General features: G+C 36.8%; 2 protein-coding genes across 4 annotated transcripts in view; both read right to left on the bottom strand.

Annotated features, from left to right (window-relative positions):
• Positions 1–25,515, bottom strand: part of C3G (C3G guanyl-nucleotide exchange factor) — a 310,905-nt gene that overhangs the window by 258,323 nt on the left and 27,067 nt on the right. The window contains exon 2 of one of the 2 annotated variants that reach the window (XM_025303549.1): positions 6,272–6,749. The exons of the other annotated variant lie outside the window; for it this stretch is intronic. Coding sequence (XP_025159334.1) covers positions 6,272–6,458 — 187 coding nt within the window. The 5' untranslated portion in view covers positions 6,459–6,749. The remainder of the gene's footprint in view (positions 1–6,271; positions 6,750–25,515) is intronic. 2 annotated transcript variants of the gene reach the window in all.
• On the bottom strand, positions 2,381–5,436 carry LOC109504513 (uncharacterized). 2 transcript variants are annotated; one of them, XM_025303553.1, is made up of 4 exons: positions 5,278–5,436; positions 3,148–3,313; positions 2,850–2,958; positions 2,381–2,750 (listed from the first exon to the last, which is right to left on the bottom strand). In XM_025303553.1, exons 2-4 carry the CDS (start codon positions 3,234–3,236, stop codon positions 2,712–2,714), a joined length of 237 nt encoding a protein of 78 aa, XP_025159338.1. In that variant the 5' UTR covers positions 3,237–3,313; positions 5,278–5,436; the 3' UTR covers positions 2,381–2,711. The 2 variants fall into 2 exon arrangements, with proteins under 2 accessions (XP_025159338.1, XP_019700268.1); XM_019844709.2 differs by having other exon boundaries at positions 2,381–2,958.

Here is a 25,515-nt window from a genome sequence, read left to right as displayed (position 1 = left end):
ATTTTGATCACAGTAGTAGATGATTAAAAAATAATAGAAATAAAAATGTTTTTGTATTTTTAAAAGCTATGACCATCTTACCCGAGTCTACCTTAATCTCTGCTAGCGGAAACAGGATAAAATACACCAGGTTAAGAAACATCATTTCCCCACGTCACTTCACCTCCCCGGCAAGCTCGAGTTATCACATACAGCGCGTCGTCCCCGGATAATCGATAAACGCGCAACTTCCTTCACCTCAAAGTCATTAGATGCTAATGTCTCTATACAGCGTCAACACTCTTTCAGGTTGTCGCGAAGCCACCGCCCCTATTACGCACCAATCGCTCGCAATTTGCGCTCACCCCGACGTGCACACCCCCTCCCCCCGCCTCGGGGTGCGAATCATTTCGTCCATTAACTTGCAAATCAAAAGCATTTTGTGTGCTCGCAGCGTAAGTGGTGGCGCACGTGAGACATAGAACGTAGCAATTTGCTCGCACCGCCAGCCCAGAGGGAAATCACTAGGCGGCGTATCCGTTATGTATACAGCGAGGGAGAGAGACGTCGTGTACGCGCGCAGCAACTGGCGAGGTGTTAATGGTTGCTGGTGGTAGTGATGGTGATAGTGGTGGTGGTGGTGGTGGTGGTGTATTCGCGACGAGTACGAGCGGTGCTTAATATGACTGACACCGCGAACTAGTAATTATCCAACGAGATGCTTTCACGTGTATTGCACTCGCGGTAATGTACACGAGACGCGCGGGAGAACGCGGGATGTTAGTCGTAACACGCTCGTGAGGATGCGATTACTTAAATCCGAGTTTCGAGCATTGCTGATTGCCGTGCGATAGAATAAGTCGCGGGCTTTCCTTCGGAACGTACGAGATACTCATCTCGTTAAATAATGTGATTTCAATTGCGTTATTCAGCTTCAGAGGCTGACTGAGACGAAAACAAATTGACAACTTTCTTCCGAACTCTTCGGAATTTCGGTATCGGAATTTTTTAGACAACCGGTTGTAATCAACCGCTTAAAAATAATGGAGACAATCTTTTTTTGTTTTTTACCTCAAAAATGATCTTGAAAGTCGTACACATTTATTTCCGCAATAATTGAAATATACCAATACGCAAAGTGCTTTTTTCAATCAAAATTTCTTAATCGTTCTCTCTCTCTCTCTCTCTCTCTTTCTCTCTCTCATTTCGTCAGAAAATGGGTTCATTCAACCAAACATATTTTCCGTGTAGTCTTGAATAAAATGATAAGACACGATGAGTCTCTACGCGAATTCTATCATACTCTAACAATTAAATATTCTCCTAACGATAGAGTACAATAGAGTACGATGAAAAGTGTTCATCGTACTCTATCTTTACGCGATATCATTTCTTTCGGATCCGATGCAGTAAAACGGTAGATTGCGATAGAAAACGATGAGAATCTCTGTAAATCTCATCGCTCTCTATCGCTTCCTCCTTTTCGATGTTTTCCTTGATCAAAGAACTTTTGAATCTTGAACTTTACAATTCAATATGAGCTATCTGTGGTACCTCATAAAATAATCTCATAATTGTAATCGCGAATATTCAGCGGCCATATCGGCGCGAGCTTAGACGCGGTGCGGCAGGATGTAGGAGCGGCGAGGTAAGGACATAAACATTGGCGCGTCGTCCTTCCTCTCGCCGCGCGCCGGCAACAGTTCCTTTGTCGACTGGGCAGTGCTCTTTAGCCTGAGCGGCTAGATGCTCCTCCCATAACGTCTCGACGTGCACTCATTCCTCAGATTTCTGTCATTAATAACTCGATAATTATTGCGAATCTCACAAAATGGTATGGGACTTTTATATTTGTTTTAACCCGCTCTATGTCTCCACGAGCTCTGCCAGATTAGTTATAAGATACCCTGTATACTTTTAGAAAAAACTTTTAGCGCACTTTTAGAAAAAACGAAAAAAGGAGTAATATATCTGTGTGTTACACTGAATTTTCATGTAATCGCCGAAGCAATTATCTTCCTACCTTTCTATTCTAAGAGAGGATTCATACTTGGGAAAAAAGCAGAAAGCAGAAAGGCAGAAACCAATCAGAATTCGCGCTGGTAATCTGTCTCTCTTGAGAGAGAAGAGATCAAGATTTTATTTTGTATCTATTTTTATCTGTATCTTCATATTTGTTCGAATAAAAGCACGCATATATTGTTCGATAAAAATGAGTATCGCTATTTCAATGTACGATATTTGTTTCCATCTAGATAAGATTATGTAAATAATTATACAGATTAAACTCTGATACCACAATTTATCTTTATCTAGATGATATAAATATATATTGGATAAAAGTATAAAAAAATTTTAATGGATTTCTTCAAGATATAATTGATCCAAGTTTAGTATTTACAAGATATGTACAGGATGATCCAGAACTAGAAGTACAAGATTTGTTTTGTAAATGAAACAACGAAATTATCTGTAAATTATCATTTTTATTATACCAATGTGTTCGTTAGGAATGGGAATTACGTATGAAAAACAACATCGTATAAATGACCGCCTCTACTTTTTTATTACAAATTACTACTCGTTAGTAAAGTTTTCAACAATTTTTTGCAACATAAAAGGTTGAATTTCATCAATTTCTCGTCGAATATTTTCCTTTAAGCATTCCGTAGTTTCAAGATCGGCGTAAACTCTCTCCTTCAACTAACACAAAAGAGAATAATCCAGAGACATCAAGTCGCAAGATCTTGAGAGCCAGTGATGTCATCATTCTGCGAAATAACGCAAGGAAATTTCTCATGCAATAACTGCATGGTTTCACGAGCTGTATGATATGTCATGCCATCCTGTTGAAACCACATGCCACTCACGTCAAAGTCACTTAGTTTTAGCCATAAGGAGTTGGAGATTATGTCGCGATATCGTTCAACATTGACAGTGACAACTTTTCCAGCCTCATTTTCGGAACCACAATGTTTCCTATCGAACGAGCATTACGGCGTCATATAAGCACAGGTTTATTACACAAATTAAACCCTCGTTTTCAAATTTCTTAATTAATTTGCGAATTGTACTGTTAGATGGGGAATGTTTTCTTTCACAAAAATCGCAAAGTTTTGTTTGGGTTATCGAAAGCTGATTTAAAAACATTGTACGATATGTACGCACTGCACTGCATATAACGGTCCATTTCGATATTTCCTAACTTCTAGAATACAGTAGACGACACTGAAGAATTGCGACACTGCAGTGCACATGACGAAAACGGCACCAAATTAAAATCCTGCCCCTCTTGTTGGATCACCCTGTAGGTGTATTTTGCGTCAAACATAATCTAAAACAATAGTTATTATTGTTTTGTTATTCTGCCTATAACTAGGCAGAATAAATAAATTGTTTTTAAGAAAATGGCTTAGTTTTCAATTTCTATCACGGAAGTCGTCAAAACTTTCGCGTTCACCTAATATTATATTAATTTGCATTTCAAATTTTTAAACATCTATCTTTAAAAGATTATTTAAAATGATATTCACAAATAATTTAGTGTATATTGCACTGCAAATGTGTAAAATATTGAAATATTTAATTTTACGTCGTAGACGTTGCGTTAGTATTGCATATATCAAACAGCATAACTGAGATTGCATTCAGATTCAGCTATAATCAGAACAGAGTACTAAAAGGAATTTACATGTTTTATCTTATTTTTATCTATCTAACAAGGGGAGGACGCATCAACCGGGAAACAGTTTGGAACGAAACTTACGGAGTTAATAGTACTTGACTACTAATAACTCATGATAATAGCATACGACGCAATACCTCTTCGTTTTCGAGAAAAAAAGGTCTAAAGAAAAGAGCCAACAAAGTGTACGAGTTAGTAAGAAGGTTATTCAACGAAGCGGCGTAGCGCAGCAGCGAAAGTAACGGACTATACCGAGCTGACGGCTGAGGTTCGATCCTTGCTGTATGGTTCTTTTTTTATTCTGTAAGCATAAAAATGAAACAGAAAATATTACTAAGTAATAACACTGCGTTTCTTAAATATATTATAATAAATATATAGTGTATGAGAAAATTTTTATATAATAATTGCAATGGAAATAGGAGTAAAAATATATTATATTTTCGCTGGAGGATTTTTCGATAATAATTCATTACTCTCGTAAATAGAATTCGCATATACGAGAGCATTAGTGAATTCATCTTTAAAATCTTCATTTTCAAAAGATCTTTCTTCTAGCGATTCTACATCAACTATTTTGCTTGTTGAAGGATTCTCTGACATTGTTATGATATATGTAATTTAAATATGATCACCGAACTACTCTGTATCACTAGTAAACGCACACTGCTTGCTCTATTGACGACTGTTCCGATGCTCGAATCATTTCGTCATTCTTATCGTTTAGAATCGTTTAGAATGACACAAAGGAAGTTTTGGAGGGGGATTGCCAGAAGAGATAAAGACACAACACAACTTCAACACAGCATAGAGAGTTGTAACAGAAAAAAATATTTTATATATACGATATAAGATTACGAAAAATTATCTCATACTAGTTTAACCCTTTGCGATCGGCCAATTTCGAAGAGATCGATAAACATGGATATCTGTAAGTTGATCTAAACATTTTAATCTAGCATCGGGAGGATAGTTTTCTTTCATTATCGCTAGCCTCGTTTGCCGTGCCGCACGCCAGGCGATCATGAATGCCAGCCTGACGGTACCGACTTCTATGACGACTTGCGAATACCGCCACTGTGGCGGCATCGACCGCAAAGGGTTAGCATTCCTATATATTTCATAACAATATTTTTATTCCTATTTCCATTGCAATTATTATATAAAAATTTTCTCGTACACTATATATTTTATAGATAAGATTTACGGTTTTTTTGCAATTTAAATCATTAATAATATATTTAACAAACACTAATATATTTAAGAAACGCAGTTTTATTACTTAGTAATATTTTCTGTTTAATTTTTATGCTTACAGAATAAAAAAAACCATACAGCAGGGATCGAACCTCAGCCGTCAGCTCGGTAGTCCGTTACCTTCACTGCTGCGCTACACCGCTTCGTTGAATATCCTTCTTACTAACTCGTACACTTGTTGGCTCTTTTCTTTAGACCTTTTTTTCTCGAAAACGAAGAGGTATTGCGTCGTATGCTATTATCATGAGTTATTAGTCAAGTACTATTAACTCCGTAAGTTTCGTTCCAAACTGTTTCCCGGTTGATGCGTCCTCCCCTTGTAAGTTTAAAATGCACCTAAGCACAACATTACTCACGAGCATTTTACAGCTTTGATGTACACTCGGTCATTTCTATGAAAACATAACCTAATTTAGGTTAGGATATTATAGGATCCAGCTTCTCGTTCGGTATCGTTAAGCAGCACATTAGCAAAATCATCATAGGTTGCGTTCCGATATTCACTGCGAGCACTAAAAATTTATAATGTACGTGACAGAAACTATGTATTTTCAGTACTGGCAGTGAATATCGGAACGCAGCCATAGACGCAAAGCTAGCTCTAAATATAAGCCTGCCAACCCCTGTCACCCATATATCCAATTCTATACAATTTTATTAATAAAGATTACCTTCGTTATCCAAAATAATATATCGTACAGCAGCAGAGAAAATTTCATTCCGATTAATAACATATCACTTGAATTTATTCACTCACGATAAAGGAAATTACAGAAAACATATAGAATTTTGAGGCGCTCGAAAATTCACTCTGTTTTTAATTCAGATTTCTTTTTTCCTATTTAATTGAAATATTGCTCAAATTTTAATAAAACTCAAAGATATAATCATGTTCTAAAAGGAACATTTTGTTATTTTTCACTATTCTTTTCCAACAAGGACGTTTTCTAGTAAGAAACAAAACGCACGGCTACTTTTCCGGAGTCTCTCCTAAATGCTGCATCGCTGTTATTGTATAACCAAGTTAACCACAAGTTGCATGAAACGATGATTCGTCGGTACACGAAAAACACAAACTGTCGTGTGAGATAAAGTTAATATCAAACCAATAGCAGCTTTCCGCACGAGTACGCTAACTCGTCGACACACGAAAAATGTAATCTGTTGTTTGAGATAAAGTTAATATTAAACTAGTAATACAGTTTTTCACACGAGTACGCTAATAAAAGAGGGCAAATCTGGCGAAACGTAACTTCCCGACGTTTTTGTAAATCCTCGTTCGCTTGTGGACGCATTGACATGAGACGGCGGTTGCCTCGCGTCCTTAACCTGAATTTTTGATAGAATTACCTTTCAAGTTGCAAGTCGATAAGGAGCCGGAAAGCGTCCTGGCATGATTGGTTACGGCCAACAGCAAAGGTGTGGCTGTGATATGAAAAGACTTCGACTTCGGCATAAATTGTTTTTGCAATGTGTAACTGCGTGTTCGCCGCCGAAATATCGGCGAGTCGAGGAAGCTGTCGTCGTACTGCGGCATTTTATGATACCACCATCACGAAGAGCCGCGACAGATGATGTATCTCTCTCTCTCTCTTCATGGTGGACGTAACGTCGTTGCGTGTCGCACACGATCGTCACGAGATGGCGCAGCGTATTTTTAGATACGTCTCTTCTATCATGAAGATGCACTTTCACTGTGGGTCCACACTTTCACTATGCACGAGATGCTATTGTAGATAATTATCGCATATTCCGCATACGAGTCACAACCGGGTCGATGGGCGAAATCGATCGGACGAGAAAATAATGACGGAGACAAATCACAATCCTACAGAATATCCCATTTTAAACGAGTCAGGCAAAAATCTCGAAAAATATGAAAAATACTAAGAAACATTTCAGATGAAGTTGTATGATTTCAAAGGGGATATAAAACAACTATGTCACTTTGTTTATAGATGGCGCTACTTTCGAGATATTCACTGCCGTTACTTTTCTTACATGGAAACCCCAATTTTTTATTATATCGTCTTTTTCAACTAATTAATTTTAACAATTTTTATCTAAAACATTTTTTTATTTGTCTGATATTTTTTTAGATATTTGAGGAAAACCTGATGCCTTTTTCAATATTTAACTTACGATATCTCTTATGATATCTCTCTCGCTAACTATTTATCGGAAAAAAGTGGTACTAAACTTTTTTATTCTATTTCATCATCAAGAATATATCATTACAATAGGCCTGACTTTTGTTAATTTGATGATTTTTAAATTTCCATAAATCGATAAGTTAACAAAAGTTAGGGCACTGTTATAACAATATATTCTTGAGACCAAATAGAATAGAAAAAATAAATATCTCAAAAAATGTTAGGCAAATGAAAAAACGTTTCGGACAAAAGTTGTTCAAATTAATTGGTAGAAAAAGATGATATAATAAAAAATTGGGGTTTCCACTTAAGAAAAGTATCGATCAGTGAATATCTCGAAAGTGGCGCCATCTGTAAACAAAAGGATACAGTTGTTTTATGTTCCCGTTAAAACCATACAACTTTTGTCTGAAACATTTCTTAGCACGTTTCATATTTTTCGAGATTTTTGTCTGGCTCATTAAAAATAGGATATCCTATATAACAAGAGAAGAATTAACGGTAGCAATTTTTCTTCGCTGCTTTCTAGCGAGTCGATTTTGTTCCGTGTGTGTTAACGGAGGTTTCTCCCATGATAATTCTCGGATATTACTATCGACATCTTTTCTTCCTCTATTACAAGCATCTTTCTCGCTACTCGGCTCGTACAATATCCGAGAGTTCTGCACGCAACGACGGAAAAACGAGACCGGATTTTTTGCGGATACGCCGGACTGTATCAGATCACAGCAAGACTGCGAGCAAGGTTCTCATTCTGCGGACAATATCGGATATCACAAGCTTGGGTGGCTCCGAATGCACCGTGGCGTAGTCAATATCATTCCATTGAAATATCGTTCGTGACAAGCGGGTTCTATCAGAAACGGATAATCGAGTCGCGGACAATGATACGTTTCGCTAACTCCAAAAATTCATGTTTCAACATGCGAGCGGCCCATGTGCGTATTGCACGATCTATCATTCGCGTGTTTTCCGAAGATTTTCACATCGGACGGTAGATAATGCCGAGATACGGATGTAACGTGTCACGAGTCATGAACGACTGAAAGCACCGCCGAAGTTTAATCAAAAAGAGAATAAAGGATAATAAAGAGAGACGTTGCACACATTTATACAACCAAGAGGAAAAGCAATCAGAACAATTCAAGTTGAACTGAATTTCATACATGGCGAGTTAACTGTTGGAATTCTTTCAATAAAATCGTTGTGTTGTTTTAATTTCTCGCATATTTACGTAAAGTAAATTAAAAATTTAACTAAAAAACTCTCATTCTCTCAGCAAAATTTTCGTGCTCTCTTAATCTCTTGTTTGTGTAAAATAAATCAAAGATTCAGTTAAAAATAAAGAATTAACATGCGTTCGCCCAAAAAAATATAGCGGAATTTAAAAAAGTTTTGTTAATAATAAATAATTAATAAGCAGGTAAGTAAATAAAGAAATGAATAATGAATAAAAAGGACAAATTTGTCAAAAAATTCTCTGATTAATCTGGAGACAATTTTTCCTTTAAGAAATATCGAGAATAATCATTATTTATTGTAACTTTTAAATTTTCAACGTAATATATCCCAGCCAAGAACTTTAAATTAAAATTCTACAAAAAATAATTATTTCCCTAAACCTCGAATTAAGTTAAATTTCGAATTCAGTTAAAATTCACTTATTAAAATTCACTTGAAATTGATTTGGAAGATAATTTTGTTATTCAGTTAGTCTTCCGAAATTTAAATCATTGCATTTTCGATCGCTTGCATCTTGGAAATTTCGATACTTTGGGAATGTTGCAAAAATAAAAGAAAATATTTTCAAATTGCTCCAACAACCATGTTACAACATCGCCAAATTTTTACTGTGTTGACTGCATTTTTCAGTCCAAACGTTTACTCTTTCCCAGTATTTGCATCCAACAGTTATTTATTCGAGATTGCGGAATGGAAACCACCCGTTTGCCGTAGCTGATAAAAAGTCAAGCGTTTAATAGCGTCATTATTGGAGCGCACGACGAATCTATTTTTGCAAGCTCGCCATTGTTATTCTAGCCTTGATAATTCCGATCGAGCGTAAAGCCGTCGCCGCCGCCGAATGGAAATCTCGAGGTTCATAGATCGGCTGAAGCCGATGACAGGAGACCTAAATATACACACGTGCTGTGCGATATACATCGCAACCTCGAGTATTATGCCACGGTAGGTGGTACTGCTGAGGCATCAGTTTCTAGGGTGTCTATTTTAACACGTCAGATGTCCCGTCACGATTTCTGCGCTTAGCGCTTCCGCGTCGGTCCCGCAATATGTGTCAGACATAAACTTATCATGACATAACCGTTAAATGGCTGTCGCGAGTATCCAGCAATAGCGTTCCTCGAAGTCTTCAGCGCGACAAGATGCCGCTCGAAATTTCTCCCGCGAACTTCGCGTTGACTCTGCTTCGAGAGTTCGAGAGATATTAAAAAGTTGAGTTAATTCTGATCTTATTCTGTCCACTTTTATATATCACGTTTATATTAAAGAAATGGTTAAATTTACATCGATCAAAATATTTTCCGCCGTTAGCTGTAACTTTCTCCCACTTTTCTGACAACATAGCGATCCCACGACAATAGAACGATCTGTCTTTCAAAGCAATACAATTAGACACCCATTTTTACACATTCTCGTAATGATTGAAGTGTGTATCTGCCAAAGCGTGTTGCATCGAATAGTAATCAGATGCCGTTAAGTTTGGAGAGTATGCTGGATGCGGGAGGATTTCCCATTCGAGCTCTAACAATGTTTATTTAACGATTGAAGCAACATGTGGACGAGCATTATCGTGCAAAAGAATCACTTTGCGTCTATTGCTGGCTGTCGCTGGACCTTTTTACATCAATCCATCATTCAATTTGTTCATTTGTTACTGATATCGCTCCCCCGTTCCATTCGGTTTTAGATACATAATATACCATACCTTCCATACCCCACCAAATACGGAGCATTGCTTTGTGACTAGAGTTTCCAATCCTGGATACAATTTAGGATCCCGGGATTTCGGGATCTTTTAGATTCCATCCCGGGATTCCGGGACTAGTCCCGGGATTATATATATGTAAAGAAAGTAACAAGGAATATTTACAAATAATAGAATTATTTTATTTATAGAACGTTCACAAACTTTTATGAACATTATGACAAACAAAAAATAAAATTTCAGTAAAAATGAAAGCAACTTACATTAATGATTGCATAAAAACCGTTACAATTAAAAATTAAAGTTTTTATAATAAAAATAAAAATAATTATTTCTTCTTTTTCACATTTGAAAAAGCGACTTTAAAAATAATAAAACATAAATTGTTAAAAAATATCTGATCGAGGATCCCGGATTCAAGTCTGTGTTGCGCCAGTTTATCCGCAAAATTTAAAATAAAAAACTCCCTTGATATTTAAAACAAATAAAAATAATACATGGAATTAAATTTAAAATATAAATACACACTTCTCTAGCAAATGCTCTAAAACAGCAGTAATAAGTAATAATTATTAAAGTAAAATTTTTGTAAAACGTAAGTACATATATAGACACTAAGCATTAAATTTTGAAATTTCGAAATCCCGAGATTTGTGATGTTGGATCCCGAGTATTTTCGGGACCAAAAATTTGGCCGGAATCCCGGGATCCAGAATCCCGGGATCCCGGGATTGGAAACTCTATTTGTGACTGTGAATGTCCCGTTTTAGTGGCCGGTATGAAGTTGGCACCTTATTTTTTTAGCACCGCAAGTTTTAACGATAGTTCTATTGGCACCCGCAATAGTTCTACGGTTCCTGATAGGTTATATCAATAGTTCCGCCGAATTAGTTAACAAAATGGCAGATTGAAATTATAAGCTGCTAACTTCCCGTAGCACCGCAACTTCCAAAAAAAAAATCATTTCAAGCACGAAATCTTATAGCTCTAGAATATTTTTATAGTTCCTGATATGTTTTAGCAATAGTCCTGGCTTCTAACCATTTTTAAATGATTTTTGAAATAGCGACAGCACCACACCACAAGAGTAAAGTATTAGTTTGCTGGCAGCTCCAGCCGACTTCTGGGTTTCTTTGAGTAGTTCTACAATAGTTCCAACGCTTTAGGTGGGTTTCGTCGCGGCCTTTAACTACTTTTAAATAATTTTTGAAACTTAGCGCCAGCACCGCACCGCACAAGAATAAAGTATCAGTTTGATGACAGTTCCAGCCTACTTCTTAATTTCATTTAGTAGTTCAGTCTGCCAGCAAACTGATACTTTACTCTTGTGATGCGGTACTACCGCTAAATTTAAAAAATTATTTAAAAATAGGTAAACGCCGACACCCGCGACGAAACCCACCTAAAGCGTTGGAACTATTGTAGAACTACTAAAAGAAACCCAGAAGTCGGCTGAAACTGCCAGCAAACTGATACTTTACTCTTATGGTGAGGTGCTGGTGCTAAGTTTCAAAAAGTATTTAAAAATGGTTAGAAGCCAGAACTATTGCTAAAACATATCAGGAACTGTAGAACTATTCTAGAGCAATAAGATTTCGTGCTTGAAATGGCTTTTTTTGGAAGTTGCGGTGCTACGGGAAGTTAGCAGCTTATATTTTCAATCTGCCATTTTGTTAACTAATTCGGCGGAACTATTGATATAACCTATCAGGAACTGTAAAACTATTGTGGGTGCCAATAGAACTATCGTTAAAACTTGCGGTGCTAAAAAAATAAGGTGGCAACTTCACATCGGCGTTTTAGTGTCGATATTGATGGTTGTCTTGGATCAACCGATGATTCTTCTTGCTTTAGATTATAAATCCAATTTTCATCTCCAGTTACAATTCGCTAGAAAAAACTTTCTTCTGTCTGGAAAACAAAAACATGGCGATATTTAACGACATAACGATTTGCAATGGCACTTTCACTCAATTCATGTAGAATCTATTTGTCTTCCTTTTGAATTTTTCCCATGGCGTGTAGATGTTTAGAAATTATTCATTTATCGATGTTGAATTATTCAGCCAATTGTTTTTCCGTTTGAGCGGTGTTTTTATTTAATAATGCTTGCGATTCAGAATCTTCAAATTTTGTTGGTTGACCAATACGTTCTTTGTCAATCAAATCGAAATCACCACTTTTGAATCGTTGAAACCAAAATTTGCAACTAGAACATGATGGAGCTTGATCACCCTAAGTTGTAACAAGCATTTCATGAGCTTCAGTTGCCGATTTTTTCAAACCAAACAAAAAAAGTAATGAATGTCAAAAATGTAATTTTGTACGATACATTTACGCATCCATGGTCCCGTATAAACAATGAAACTATCAGTAACAATAGCACGCAAACTCATATGTCATAGAGAAATATAAAATCTTTCAGTGTTGCCAGATTTCAACATTCGTACTAACCATTAACTTGTTACTAAAGCCATCCATTACTAGAGAACAGAACTAATTTAATTTCTTAATACAACGCAATTCTACGCGCAATTTAATGCTTTGAAAAAATGGTTATCGAACGCTGAATCTCCGAGATATGATACTTTTTGATCTTCCCGCTGTTCCCATAGACGTTGATCAAAAGTTGACACCGATATCTCACTGCCATTTCATAACTGTTCCTACAATGGGAAGAAATCTGATAAAAAAGCTGAATGTCAGAATTATGTAAATATTGTTGCACAAACTTTCACTCGATTGAGTCAAATTAAATAAAAATCAGGCTGACGAATAATCAACGCGGAAACTTGAGATATAATATCAACAACGGATAAGTTAAGCAACGTTATTTTCGGTAAATTTTATTACGCATCCATATCTGATAAAAGAATTTGTTTGTTCAATAATTCTAAGCAAACACATTTTTCCACCAGATGTGTTCTAAATTTCATCGAGATGAAAATTGTCGCAGCCTTCCCGCAGTCTATAAAAAATTTAACCAACGATAAAAGGTTAATAAATCTGAAACATAATCGTTACATGGCATGTAGATGTTCTTTCAAATCTCCATAATTCCAATTGAAGAATATTTTGATAAAGGATTGATAGACTCTCACTATCTCTAGACAGATAGTGAGACTCAGCATTAATTATACTTCCGATTGAAAGATCAAATAAATCAGATGATAAATATAATCAATAAGTTTGGATTCTCAACCTACGTGATCTATCAATCTACGTGACGACGTCAAAACATTCTTTAACACTTTATTCAAATATTCACACTATCTGTCGCACTACATCATTCGTATTACGAAAAAACATTCACGGGGAATTCACAGGATTCTGTCTGTCGTCGTCTAAACGGATAGTGGGAACTTAATCAGATCAGCTTTCGATCTGTTCGTTAAACAAAATTTTGAGCTTATTTTGCGCAAGCAAGAGATCAAGGGAACATTGCAAATCTGAGTGTGTTATTTTGACACATATAAGCTGAAGCTTTCTTTACACGTTTTTTGTCGCCTTAAACCACGTCATTTAATGCATTTAAACATCATCTAACACGTTTAAACGTGTTAAATGACGTGATTTAGGATGACAAGAAACGTGTAAAGGAAGCTTCAGCTTATATGTGTATTAAAATAACACACTCAGATTTGCAGTAAACACAAAAATTCTGCTAAAAGATTAGAGCATTATATAGTTCGGCGTATATAACCCCGAAATCGAGCTCGTTTAACCCTTTGAGGCACATATTTTTCAGAAAATCTGAATCACATGAAAATTTATATACAGAGGTTTCTGGGGTTGCTAATGACGAATCCGTTATCAAATTTTCGAAATTCAAGATGGCGGATCCAAGATAGCGGACGCAAAAATGAAAAATCGCGATAATTTCGGTGACAATGGGTATTGTGCAGTTTTTGGAGTCGCTGATGACGAATCCATTATCAGATTTTCGAAATACAAGATGGCGGATCCAATATGGCGGACGCAAAAATGAAAAATCGCGATAATTTCGGTGATAATGGATATTGTAGGGTTTCTGGAGTCTCTACAAATCCGTTATCGGATTTTCAAAATTCAAGATGGCGGATTCAAGAGGGCGGCCACAAATGTGAAAAATTAACTAACCGGAAGACAATGTCAGGTAAATATATTAGAATTCCATGATCCGCCAACTTAAACCTGCAATCTTGAACAATGAGTTTTGAACCTCGGATTCCTAATCAGCGACCTTGAAAGCTAACCAAAGTACAATTTCAGCTAATCATATAAAAATTTTATGATCCGCCATCTTGGAAAATAAATTCTAGAATTTGGATCTCAGATTCGTAATCAGCGAGTTCAAAAACTAATCAGAGTACAATTTTAGCTAATTTAATAAAAATTCTATGATCCGCCATCTTGGAAAATTAATTTTGGAATTTGGACCTTAGATTCGTAATCAGCGACCCGCAAAAAACCCCCAAATCTTGATTTTGAGCCAAAAATTCATTCATAGTTCGTGGAGAATTATTTTCTTTGTAAAAATGTATATTTTTCACACTTTGTGTGTTTTTTATTTATAATAAATGGACAACTTATGCAAAACACTTTTCAACCTTTTATATATGTTCCCATATTATATAAGAAGCTAAAAAACGCAAGAAACCCGACAAGAATTCCTCAAATATGAAATATTTCATGAAAATGTGAGAATAAATAGGTGGTAAGTATACCACTATGCCTCAAAGGGTTAATTCGATTTCAGTTTTCTCGACTGATCTCTTCTTGCAGTGTAATTTCGTAGAGTGGTGGGGAATGTCGAAAATGAGCCGCAATTAACTCGAATTGATATTAACTCCTTAACTGTTAATGACGGAAATATTCGCGGAAAGAAAAGTGACTCAAACTGCTGGTAACGAAAATATTTGCGTGTTTCAAAAAAAGAATATTTACAACAGAGACCTATATTTCTTTAGGATCGTTAAATTTAAATCCAAAGTAAAAATTGAACCAAACGATTTTTTGAATTCTCAATCTGCCATATTGCCGCCATTTTGGATTTCGTTAGATTATCTCGGAAAATTAAATTCAATACCTTTATATATTAGGAGTATACAAAAGTTTCCATCGTCCACATATAAATGGCATTGTGAATTATATGTGAAAGTTACGATGCATTTTTGTTAGATTATGTAAATATTGATCAATCTGCATAGAAACTGATGCGTAATAAGTCATATTTATTGACATAAACATTTTTAATTCCTATGAAGATAGAAGTCGAAAAACGCATATTCGTTATTGTATGCTTTTTTTATTTCTTCAACGCAAAATAGCTGCCAAAGTAACCAGAATCATTTGCGAAACTTATGGTGAGAGAACGATAGCTGAAAGTTCATGTCGTGAGTGGTTTCGACTCTTTAAAAGTAGCGATCTTGACTTGAAAGACAAGGAGCGTGCTAGACGATCTCGAGAGATGAGTTCGGATGACTTGGAAACGTTATTGAAAGATTCGTCTCAATCAAGTATAGAATTTGCGAAAAAGTTACATGTTAATCAAAGCACTGTAACTCGACGCTTGTATGAAATGGAGCATGAAATTCTGAAGAGAAAAAATGGGCTCCCCATGAATAGCGTTCCGAGAACGCTATTATCAGCCGAGTCACTTGCCTTTCGCTGCTCGCAATAGATACAAACACAAGTCCTTTTTGTATCGAATGGCGACCAGAGACGAGAAACGTATTTATTATGATAATCCCAATCGCAAAAATTGTGGGTAAATCCCGAAGAACTCTCTACGTCACAGCCAAAACGAAATATCCATGGTCATAAGGTCCTCCTGTGTATCTGGTGGGATATGCAAAGAGTGCGGTATTATGAGCTGCTAAAATAATCTCAGACTATCACCGCGGAATTATACAGCCGACAATTGAGGCAGTTGAATGAGCAATTGATCGAGAAAGGGCCATATTTGGTGACAAAGCAAAACAAAGTGATTCTTCTGCACGACAATGCTAGGCCCCATGTTGCATTGACGACTCGGGAAACTTTAAGGGAATTGCAATGGGAAGTTCTACTAGACTCGGCATATTCTCCAGATGTTGTCTCACCGGATTTTCACTTCTTTAGTTTTATGCAGCATTTTGTCTTTTTGGTACACGACTTCGCAATGTTGAGAAAGTGCAACAATTTATCGATAACTTCATTCATTCTAAGAGTAAAACTTCCTTTACCGTGGTACCCATCTTTTGTCTGAAAGTAGTAGATAATACTGGAAAACATTTTGATTAAAGATACGTACTTGCACTATGTCATTTATATAATAGTAATAAAAAAACATTGCATTAAGAACGATGGAAACTTTTGCATACCTTTAATATGTAAAAATAGCGTCTTGTTCCAATTGCTCCGTTATAAGAATTTCTTTTTAGAGTACGCGAATATTTCCGTCATCAACATTTTGCTTTCCGCGAATATTTCCGTCATTAACAGCTAGGTACTTAATGAGGATTGTGCTTATAGCGTCAGGCAAACGCGGACGTACGCCTACGCTCAAAGAAAATTAACACACATTCAAAGTAAGAATATCGAGCGCAGAAGATTATCGAGGAAAGAATATCGAACTCCTTAAGGTATCAACTTGTACAACAAACGATTCGCGATTACTGGAGCGAAAAGCCGACCTCTCCTCCGCCTTTGGACCACCTACCGAGGTCCTACATTGCTTTTACTACTTTCAGAACAACGAGTATAATCCGATACGGTACCAGGAGGTCGCTCGTGTAACTCTCGCCATGGTACGGTAAACACAAGGGCCAGATTCAGTTCTTCTGGACTACTTGCTTCACCCGGCAGAATTATCGAATTTTATGCCGACATTATATTCGATGGCGGTCGGCAAAGGCTTTGACGCTTTAAACTTTAGACTTGAAGCTCAGTGGTATTAAAAATCAGCGTCCTCGGAGGTCGTAATTTCCAGCGCGATAAAACGCAACGCGCAGTTACGTTCCACGGTGAAATCTCAGCCGGCAGGCGATCTCGTCCACGCGCGACCACGTTTTCGTTCGATTGATCGTCTAGTGTAGTCTCGCTGCGTTGCGCCATTATTATCGGCAATACGCGACATGTTTTTCTTTTTTTTTCATCTGAGCGCTCCATTGCGTAAGTTTTCGAACTACACTCCTTTTCTTGAAAATACCATATTTTTGTCGATATAAAATGCGTAAACACTGTTCCACCCGATACGGACATGTTTTTTTACATGAAATTGTTTGCGTTTCATTCGGTCATGTGTAACGCGCGACCGACCAAACCGCCGACGAATTATGACGCTGCAAAAGCGAAGAAACCGGATCAGTTAAAAATGTCATAAAAAAATCGTTTTCACTTTGAACAGCCCGATCGTCGGTCGTTATTTTCGCCATTTTCTCGAATTGCAAACCGAATACCCATCAGTACGATTTCCTGGAACTAATAATTTAACGCTGATCTAATTTAAGTAATCATTCGTATTCCTCAATACGTTATTCACTTTTTCTTTTGTCCTCTTTTTCGCATTGAGAAACTTTAATAACTTATCACGAAGGCGATAATTAAAACCATCGACGGGATATAAAGTGGAGAACGCAGAGAAATTGCATCGCTTAAAATGTCGTAAAGAAAATTGCCGTTTTTCTCTTCGGACAACCTGATTGTGTGTCAGTCGTTATCTCCGTCTCATTTTCACGCATTATAAACCAAGTATTTAACACGTTAAGCGCGGAACCGATTTTGCTGAGCTTTCCGTTCAGGCGGCGTGCCGGCGCGAGCGGCGACCACTCGACGAGTGTTGGGTTACATAGTATAAATAAAAGATACATACATATCGCGGTGACTCGCGGGATTTTACTTCACTTTCCGTTTGGGCTATGGTAATGGCGCCGCCAATACAGAAGTATACAAAGTATAAACAAAAGATAATCAGATGGAGAACGGTAAGAAAGGGACCTCCAAAAAACCAAAATCAGTTAGAAAAAGCCCACGGAAGTGTAAAGGCTCTTTGAGCAGAGAGAATTTTAGTTCGTTGTGTTTTACAAAGTAATTTTCAATCATTATTTTCAAAAAAATGTATTGCCCATAATACCGAAAATGTTGAGAGGAGAAGAAGATAGCGATTCATCGAGTGAATTATTTTTAACCTTGATACTGCCGGTCTCAGGGACCGACGCCGCTCAAACGAAAAGTTCACTGTCAGGGTTTCCCTGCTTAACGCCGCGCTTAACGTGTTGACAGACCTGCATAGGAATTTCGAATTTTCCTAGATTTTCCTATCGATTCCGATTGGAATTCCCAAAATTAATCCTCTCAAAAACATGGGTTTACAATCTAACTACAATCTGTCTACAATCGAAGAAATACTAATGGGGAATTCGCCCCTTCTCAGCTGGTAATGTCAGTGTGTTTTTATTATAGCAGCAGATCTCATTTTTACATTTTTACGACTATTGTATGCAACAGAGTGAAAAACATTTTTAGAAGAAAATCTACACTTAGAAAATGCTTAGCGTACTTGAAACGAATCAGGAGACTGAATTAGTTCCGGTCCCTAGCAATAGATGGCTTTAGTAACAAGTTAATGGTTAGTACGAATGTTGAAATCTGGCAACACTGAAAGATTTGACATTTCTCTATGACATATAACAGTTTGCGCGCTACTGTTAATGATAGTTTCATTGTTTACGTGTCTAAAATGAATTGTACAAAATTGTACTTTCAACATTTATTACATTTTTTGTTTGATTTGAAAAAATCGGCAACTGAAGCTCATGAAATGCTTACTACAACTTATGGTGATCAAGTTCTATTATAATCCAATTGTAAATTTTGGTTTTAACAATATAAAAATGGTGATTTCGATTTGAGTGACAAAGAAAGTATTGGTCAATCAAACAAATTCGAAAATTCTGAATTGCAAGCATTATTGAATAAAAATACCGCTCAAACGGAAAAATAATTGGCTGAACAACTCAACGTCGATAAATCAACAATTTTTAAACGCCTACACGCCATGGGAAAAATTCAAAAGGAAGGCAAATGGATTCCACATGAACTGAGTGAAAATGCCATTACAAATCGTTTGAACATCGCCATGTCTTTGCTTGCCAGACAGAAAAAAAGTTTTTCGTGACGAATTGTAACTGAAGATGAAAAGTGGAGTTATAACTCAAAACGAAAAAAATTATGGGTTGATCCAGAACAACCATCAACATTGGCACTAAAACGGAACATTCACGATCACAGAGCAATACTCTGTATTTGGCGGAATATGGAGGGTGTGGTGTATTATGAGCTTCTAAAACCGAATGAAACAGTAACGGGGGAGCGATACCGGCGATAACTGAACAAATTGAGTGATAAATTGATGCAAAAAAGTCCAGCGACAGCCAGCAATATACATAAAGTAATTCTTTTACACGATAATGCTCATCCACATGTTGCTTCATTCGTTAAACAAACATTGTTAAAGCTCGAATGAGAGATCCTTCCGCATCCATTCCGTACCCTCGAGACCTAACACCATTTGATTACCGTCTGTTCCGATTGATATAACACGCTTTGACAGATACACACTTCAATAATTACAAAGATGTGCAAAAATGCGTGTCTGATTGGATCGCTTCAAAAGACAGAACGTTCTATCGTCGTGGAATCGCTTTGTTGCCAGAAAGATGAGAAAAAGGTTACAGCTAATGACTAAATATATTTTGATTGATATAAATTTAATCATTTCTTTAAAATAAAGATAAAAAATGGACAAAATAAGACCAGAGTTAATTCAACCTCCTAATACATTTTTTACTTGAATCTGCATAACAGGAAAATCAGACAAGAAAATCAGACTACATTCCAATTAGATCCTAAGAAATTTTTTACGCAAAAATATTATAACGTTTTCTACATAATTTCTTTTTTTTATTTTGCTGTGTTTTCTAATAATACAGAAAAATTGTTGGTCGAGTTTACCTTACCAAGAAATATAATGAAATTTTTAATAGCATATAAGGAAAATAATATTTAATAGCTTATACAGAAAAATAAGAACATCGATATATTTCTCGGTTACAAAATTCCGTAGCATAATATTTACTAAAAAATTTTCTCCGTGTGTATATGTATATCAATACGATGTCCTAAAACTGACGATTGAATATCGCTTCAGCTGAAATAATCACGTCGATCACTCTTTTCTTTATACTTCTCGCGTTGACGAATTTGGATCACCAATCACGGCGAGTTGATCATTCGTTGCGATATAATATGCAAACACACGAAGACATGGCGCCTCTGCGCGTGAGATTTCTCCATTAACAATAATTAGCACCAATGAACTTGCGACCCAGTTACGCCATTTCCTGTCGCATCGTTATTTTCGGAATTCGGACACCGCCGTCTTCACGCTTACGTCGGATTTGTATTACACTAGCTGGTTAAGAATTATTATTCGCACTTGATGTCATTCTCGAATGGCATTTCAAACGGCGAATGAAAGAACAAGCGACTTCGTAAATCCGAAGATAAATAGCAAATTCGTAAAGCAAGAATGTTAATCACGATCATTTGTTTGCGCATTTCGATGTACACGACGAATCTTTAATACACGATATATTATAATAACATGTCGACTGCCACGTCGACCCTGTCGACTCTATGATATTGCCGCGTTTTATCACTTCACATGTGTAGAACGTAATTAATGGCATATAACAACCATGTATGACCAATAACGAGCCAATAATACGAGCTAACGGAGTTGCATTTGTTATTTACCTCTTATGTTATTTATCTCTGATTATTCGGTCTCTAGCTGAACTTTGAAACAGTCAGTAGGGATATATTATATATTTTTTATTATTGTATACAATAATAAAAAAAAACCGAGCCGCAAACTTTGTAAACTACAATCAAGTTGAATGAAAATCAAATCAAACATAATCTACATACATAGAAGTTTGAGATTTGTATATTAAACATTTGCATATTTATTATATAAATTAGCATTTTAAAAAAATTTTTACCCCACATATTACTCGAAAGAGAAGACAACTGCTGATAATTTGATGTTGCCCAACTGATTTAGTTAATCGTAAAAGATTAACAAAACTGAAATATAGTTGCATGAATAACTTTCTTATAACTATTTTTTCAACTACTGAAAGTAGTTACCTAACTATATGATATAAATGATCTTACTTGCAGTGGAAAATTAAACAAATTTTATGATAAATACAACTAATAATGTGTTTGATTAATTTTACGAATATCTCATCCAACCAAATTTTGTTTTGAATAAATAAAAGATTAACGTTCCGGTATTCTAAATCTACTTTTATCGAAAAAAAGAGAGTTTGGAATATCAGTCTAAAGAAATACGATTAAAAATTTGGCCAAAAAGAGCGGGATGATTAGTCTATCATAAATTGGACGGATGCAACTATTTTAATGAACTTTGTGGTAGAAAAATGTAGACTAAGTAATTTTATTAAAAATGATTTATTCGTCTTACTAAGTAATCGCCATTGTTTTCTATTGTCCAACAATATATTATGTATAAGCGTCTATACAGAGTGTCCAATTTTAATCTATTACCCCTCGTAAGTTCGCAGGAAGCGATCGTAGAGGAAAATATTTCAGATAAAAGTTGTTAAAATCAATTGGTAGAAAAAGATGACATAATAAAAAATTGGTTTCCATTTAAAAAAAGTAATGATTAGTGAATATTTCGAAAGTGACGCCATCTGTAAACAAACTGATATAGTTATTTTATGCCCCCCTTGAAACCACACAACTTTTGTCCGAAATATTTTCTTCTACAATCGCTCCCTGCAAAGTTACGAGGGGTGATAGATTAAAATTGGACATCCTGTACATGTATTTGTAAAAACTGTCATAAAACTGGGTCAGTCACATCTTGGAAAAATCCATCAAAACCTTTGAACTCATCCAATCCTGAAATTGAATTTGTTTAACTTGATTCGTGTTGTGTTTAAACTAATATTTGTCTTCATAGCATAGAAATATCTTTCTCTCACGAATATGCTGCACCGAGGGAATCGGAGTGATTTGTTTGGCTCGTGAATGTTCTATCGCAAAATATAAAAATATATCGCTCCTGAACTAGTTTACTTTTATCTAGAGAAAATAGATGATAGAGAAAATAGATGAACTGATGACCCAGAGACAAAGTACTGACACTAACTTATTTTTATGTATATAAATATTTTATCTATATATAGATGAGATATAACATAAATATGCACACACACACACACACGCACACACATATATATATATATATATATGTTGTGTACGAGCCACAAGGAGCGTGGCAGCGTTCATTGTCCGCGAGCCTTAGGCATATTGATTTCGACAGTTGAAGGATGTTTGTCTGGACTACGGGAATTTGTTGAAAAACAACAGCAGCTGAGTCTCTCACGAGCCGTCGCCGCGAGTAGACGTGACTTAGACGTTTCTTCTTGATATTGTTGAGACGAGAGGATTTTCGAGAGTCTGTACATATTGAAAGTAAAGCAGAGTTCCTCTTTTCCTTTAATCCTGTGTTAGTTCATTTCGTGGACCCGGTACGCGCGAGACGGACACGCGCAATAATATATTGGGTGTACAAATTAGTTCGGTCCGTTTTCAAAAGATGGCTCCGTCTGTTATGAATGGTTCATAGTGACTACCGATTTTGGTGGTTTCAGAGAGGTTAGACATCTGCCAATAATATTCAGTTTATATCGCTTTGAGTTTCATACAAAAACCTTGCTTTTTGAAGTGTTGAAGTGTTGAAAATGTCGAATTTTGTGTTAACCAAGCAGCATTTGCGGGAGGTTTTAATTTTCTGCTTTAATTGGAAGAAAAATGCAGCTGAAGCCCATCGAATGCTTGTTGAAGTTTATGGTGACGCTGCTCCAACTGATAAATCGTGTAGGGAATGGTTTCGATGTTTCAAGGATGGAGATTTCAGCGTCGAAGACAAGCCTCGCTCTGGACAGCCAAAAAAATTTGAGGACAAAGAATTAGAGGCATTACTCGAAGAAGATCAGAGTCAAACGCAAGAGGAGCTTGCAGAATCATTGGGAGTGACTCAACAAGCCATTTCCGTACGATTGAGAGACATGGGAATTATTCAAAAACAAGGAAATTGGGTGCCTTATGAACTGAAACTGAGAGACGTTGAAAGGTGTTCTTCATGACAACGCTCGGCCTCATGTCGCAAAAGTCGTAAAAGAATATTTGGAAATGCTCAAATGGGATGTTTTACCGCACCCGCCGTATTCTCCGGACATTGTTCCTTCTGATTACTGTTCCGATGGTTGTTCCGAAGGATGCACCACGATTTGGCAGGTCACCGGTTCACTTCTTTCGCAGGTATTGAAAATTGGCTCCAAACTTGGATCGCCTCAAAAGACGAGTCATTTTTTCGAGATGGAATTCGAAAATTGCCTGAGAAATGGGAGAAAGTAGTAGCCAGCGATGGAAAATACTTTAATTGATCTGTTCATTCATTTTGTTTTGAAATAAATACATCTTTTAACACAAAATAACGGACCGAACTAATTTGTACTCCCAATATATATATATATATATATCAGGTGTAGTAAAAAGAAATCCATTATTTTTGCATGAAATTGAAGGCTTTAATTACCATAGTTAGAATGATCTGATTTAGCAAATATGCGCCGTTTTGTTCGATAACTTATTGCCATTTTGAAGGTAATTTCATTATGCCTCTCTCATAGAAGCCCTCGTCCCTATTGGCAAAAAATTGAGACAGTCGATTTTCACAAGCTTCTCTTGAAGCGAATTTTTCACCAGCAAAATTGTTCGCCATGGACAGGAACAGATGGTAATCACTTGGTGCCAGGTCCGGACTATAAGGTGGATGCATAAGAACCTCCCAACCAAGCTCCCGGAGCTTCTGACGAGTCACTATCGATGTGTGTGGCCTGGCGTTGTCCTGATGGAACAATTCCTCTCCTATTGGCCAAAGCTGGCCGCTTCTGGGCGATTGCTTCCTTCAGACGGTCCAATTGTTGACAGTACAGTTCCGAGTTAAGAGTTTTGCCGTAGGGGAGCAGCTCATAGTAGATAATTCCCTGCCAATCCCACCAAATACATAGCAAAACCTTCCTGGCCGTCAATCCTGGCTTGGCCACCGTTTCCGCCGGCTCACCGCGATTTGACCACGACCGTTTTCGCTTGACGTTGTCGTAAGTGATCCACTTTTCATCACCAGTGACCAACCGCTTCAGAAATGGGTCGATTTTGTTGCGATTCAGCAGCGATTCGCAGATGGAAATTCGGTCCATGAGGTTTTTTTTCGTTAACTCGTGTGGCACCCATACATCGAGCTTCTTTTTGTATCCAGCCTTATTCAAATGGTTCCAAACGGTTTTTTGTGCAATCTTTAGCTCTTGGGCAATCGAAACAGTGCTTACATGACGGTCGGACTCGACAATGTCCATGATTTTTTCGATATTTTCGACAATTGGCCTTCCAGTGCGTGGTGCATCTTTGACATCGAAATTACCGGAACGGAATCGACGAAACCAAAATTGCGCGTGATTGGCTGTTACAGTATCAGGACCATAAACACTATTCACATTTTCAGCCGCCTGGCTTGCGTTTTCACCTTTATCGAAGAAAAACTGTAAAATATAGCGTATTTTCTCTTTGCTAGTGTCCATCTTTGACGCGCGCTCAAACAGAACTGAGTCAACTAATCACAAAACTATCACAAAAGTTTTTTTAGTACGAAATCTCATCTTTCTAACGCCATCTAGTGGAACCCGATCGGACTTATACAACGCGAGATACAGATAATTAAAGCCATTTATTGGAAAAATAATGGATTTCTTTTTACTACACCTGATATATATATTATTTTCACCGGCACCTTAAGTTGATTGAAAAAGTCTTATCTTTACGAAATTATTTAAGATGACGTTCACGGATAATTCAATCTACATCGCCGTGAATATGTAAAATATTGAAATGGTTGTTTTTCCGTTGCAAGCATTTGCATGTATTTGACGGCGCTGAAACTGAGATTTTCGAAATTTATCCATAATAAAGATAAAGTGCTAAGAGGAATCTACACATTTCATCTTATGTTCATCCATTTAATCTTTAAATCATCTATGCTCAACTTTATCCTAATATGTATGCCAACTGACTTCACTTTTCTCTCGCTTCCTCGTATTGTAGTGTATGCATACCGCCGCGTAACGCCCGTGGTGTGACGGGAGAGCAAAAATGGTGGCGTATTTCATGTATTAATTAACAATGCACGCGCGAATAAATTTACATGAGCGCATGATATACTTGCGGCTCCTACGTTCTTGTGCACGCGACTCGCTTCGCTAAGCTCGCATCTCTCGTCTAATCGCGCCTTGATCGTTTAATGCGCAGCGTCTGCGATCCGTGCGCTCCACATCGTGCGACGTATCGCGATCTTCTGAGATCATCGCGCGCATCCT

Source organism: Harpegnathos saltator, unplaced genomic scaffold (genome assembly GCF_003227715.2).
Source record: "Harpegnathos saltator strain DR-91 unplaced genomic scaffold, Hsal_v8.6 scaffold556, whole genome shotgun sequence".
NCBI lineage: Eukaryota > Metazoa > Arthropoda > Insecta > Hymenoptera > Formicidae > Harpegnathos > Harpegnathos saltator.
Note: the sequence above shows the minus strand (reverse complement) of the source record. Positions and strands in the feature narration are given on the sequence as shown.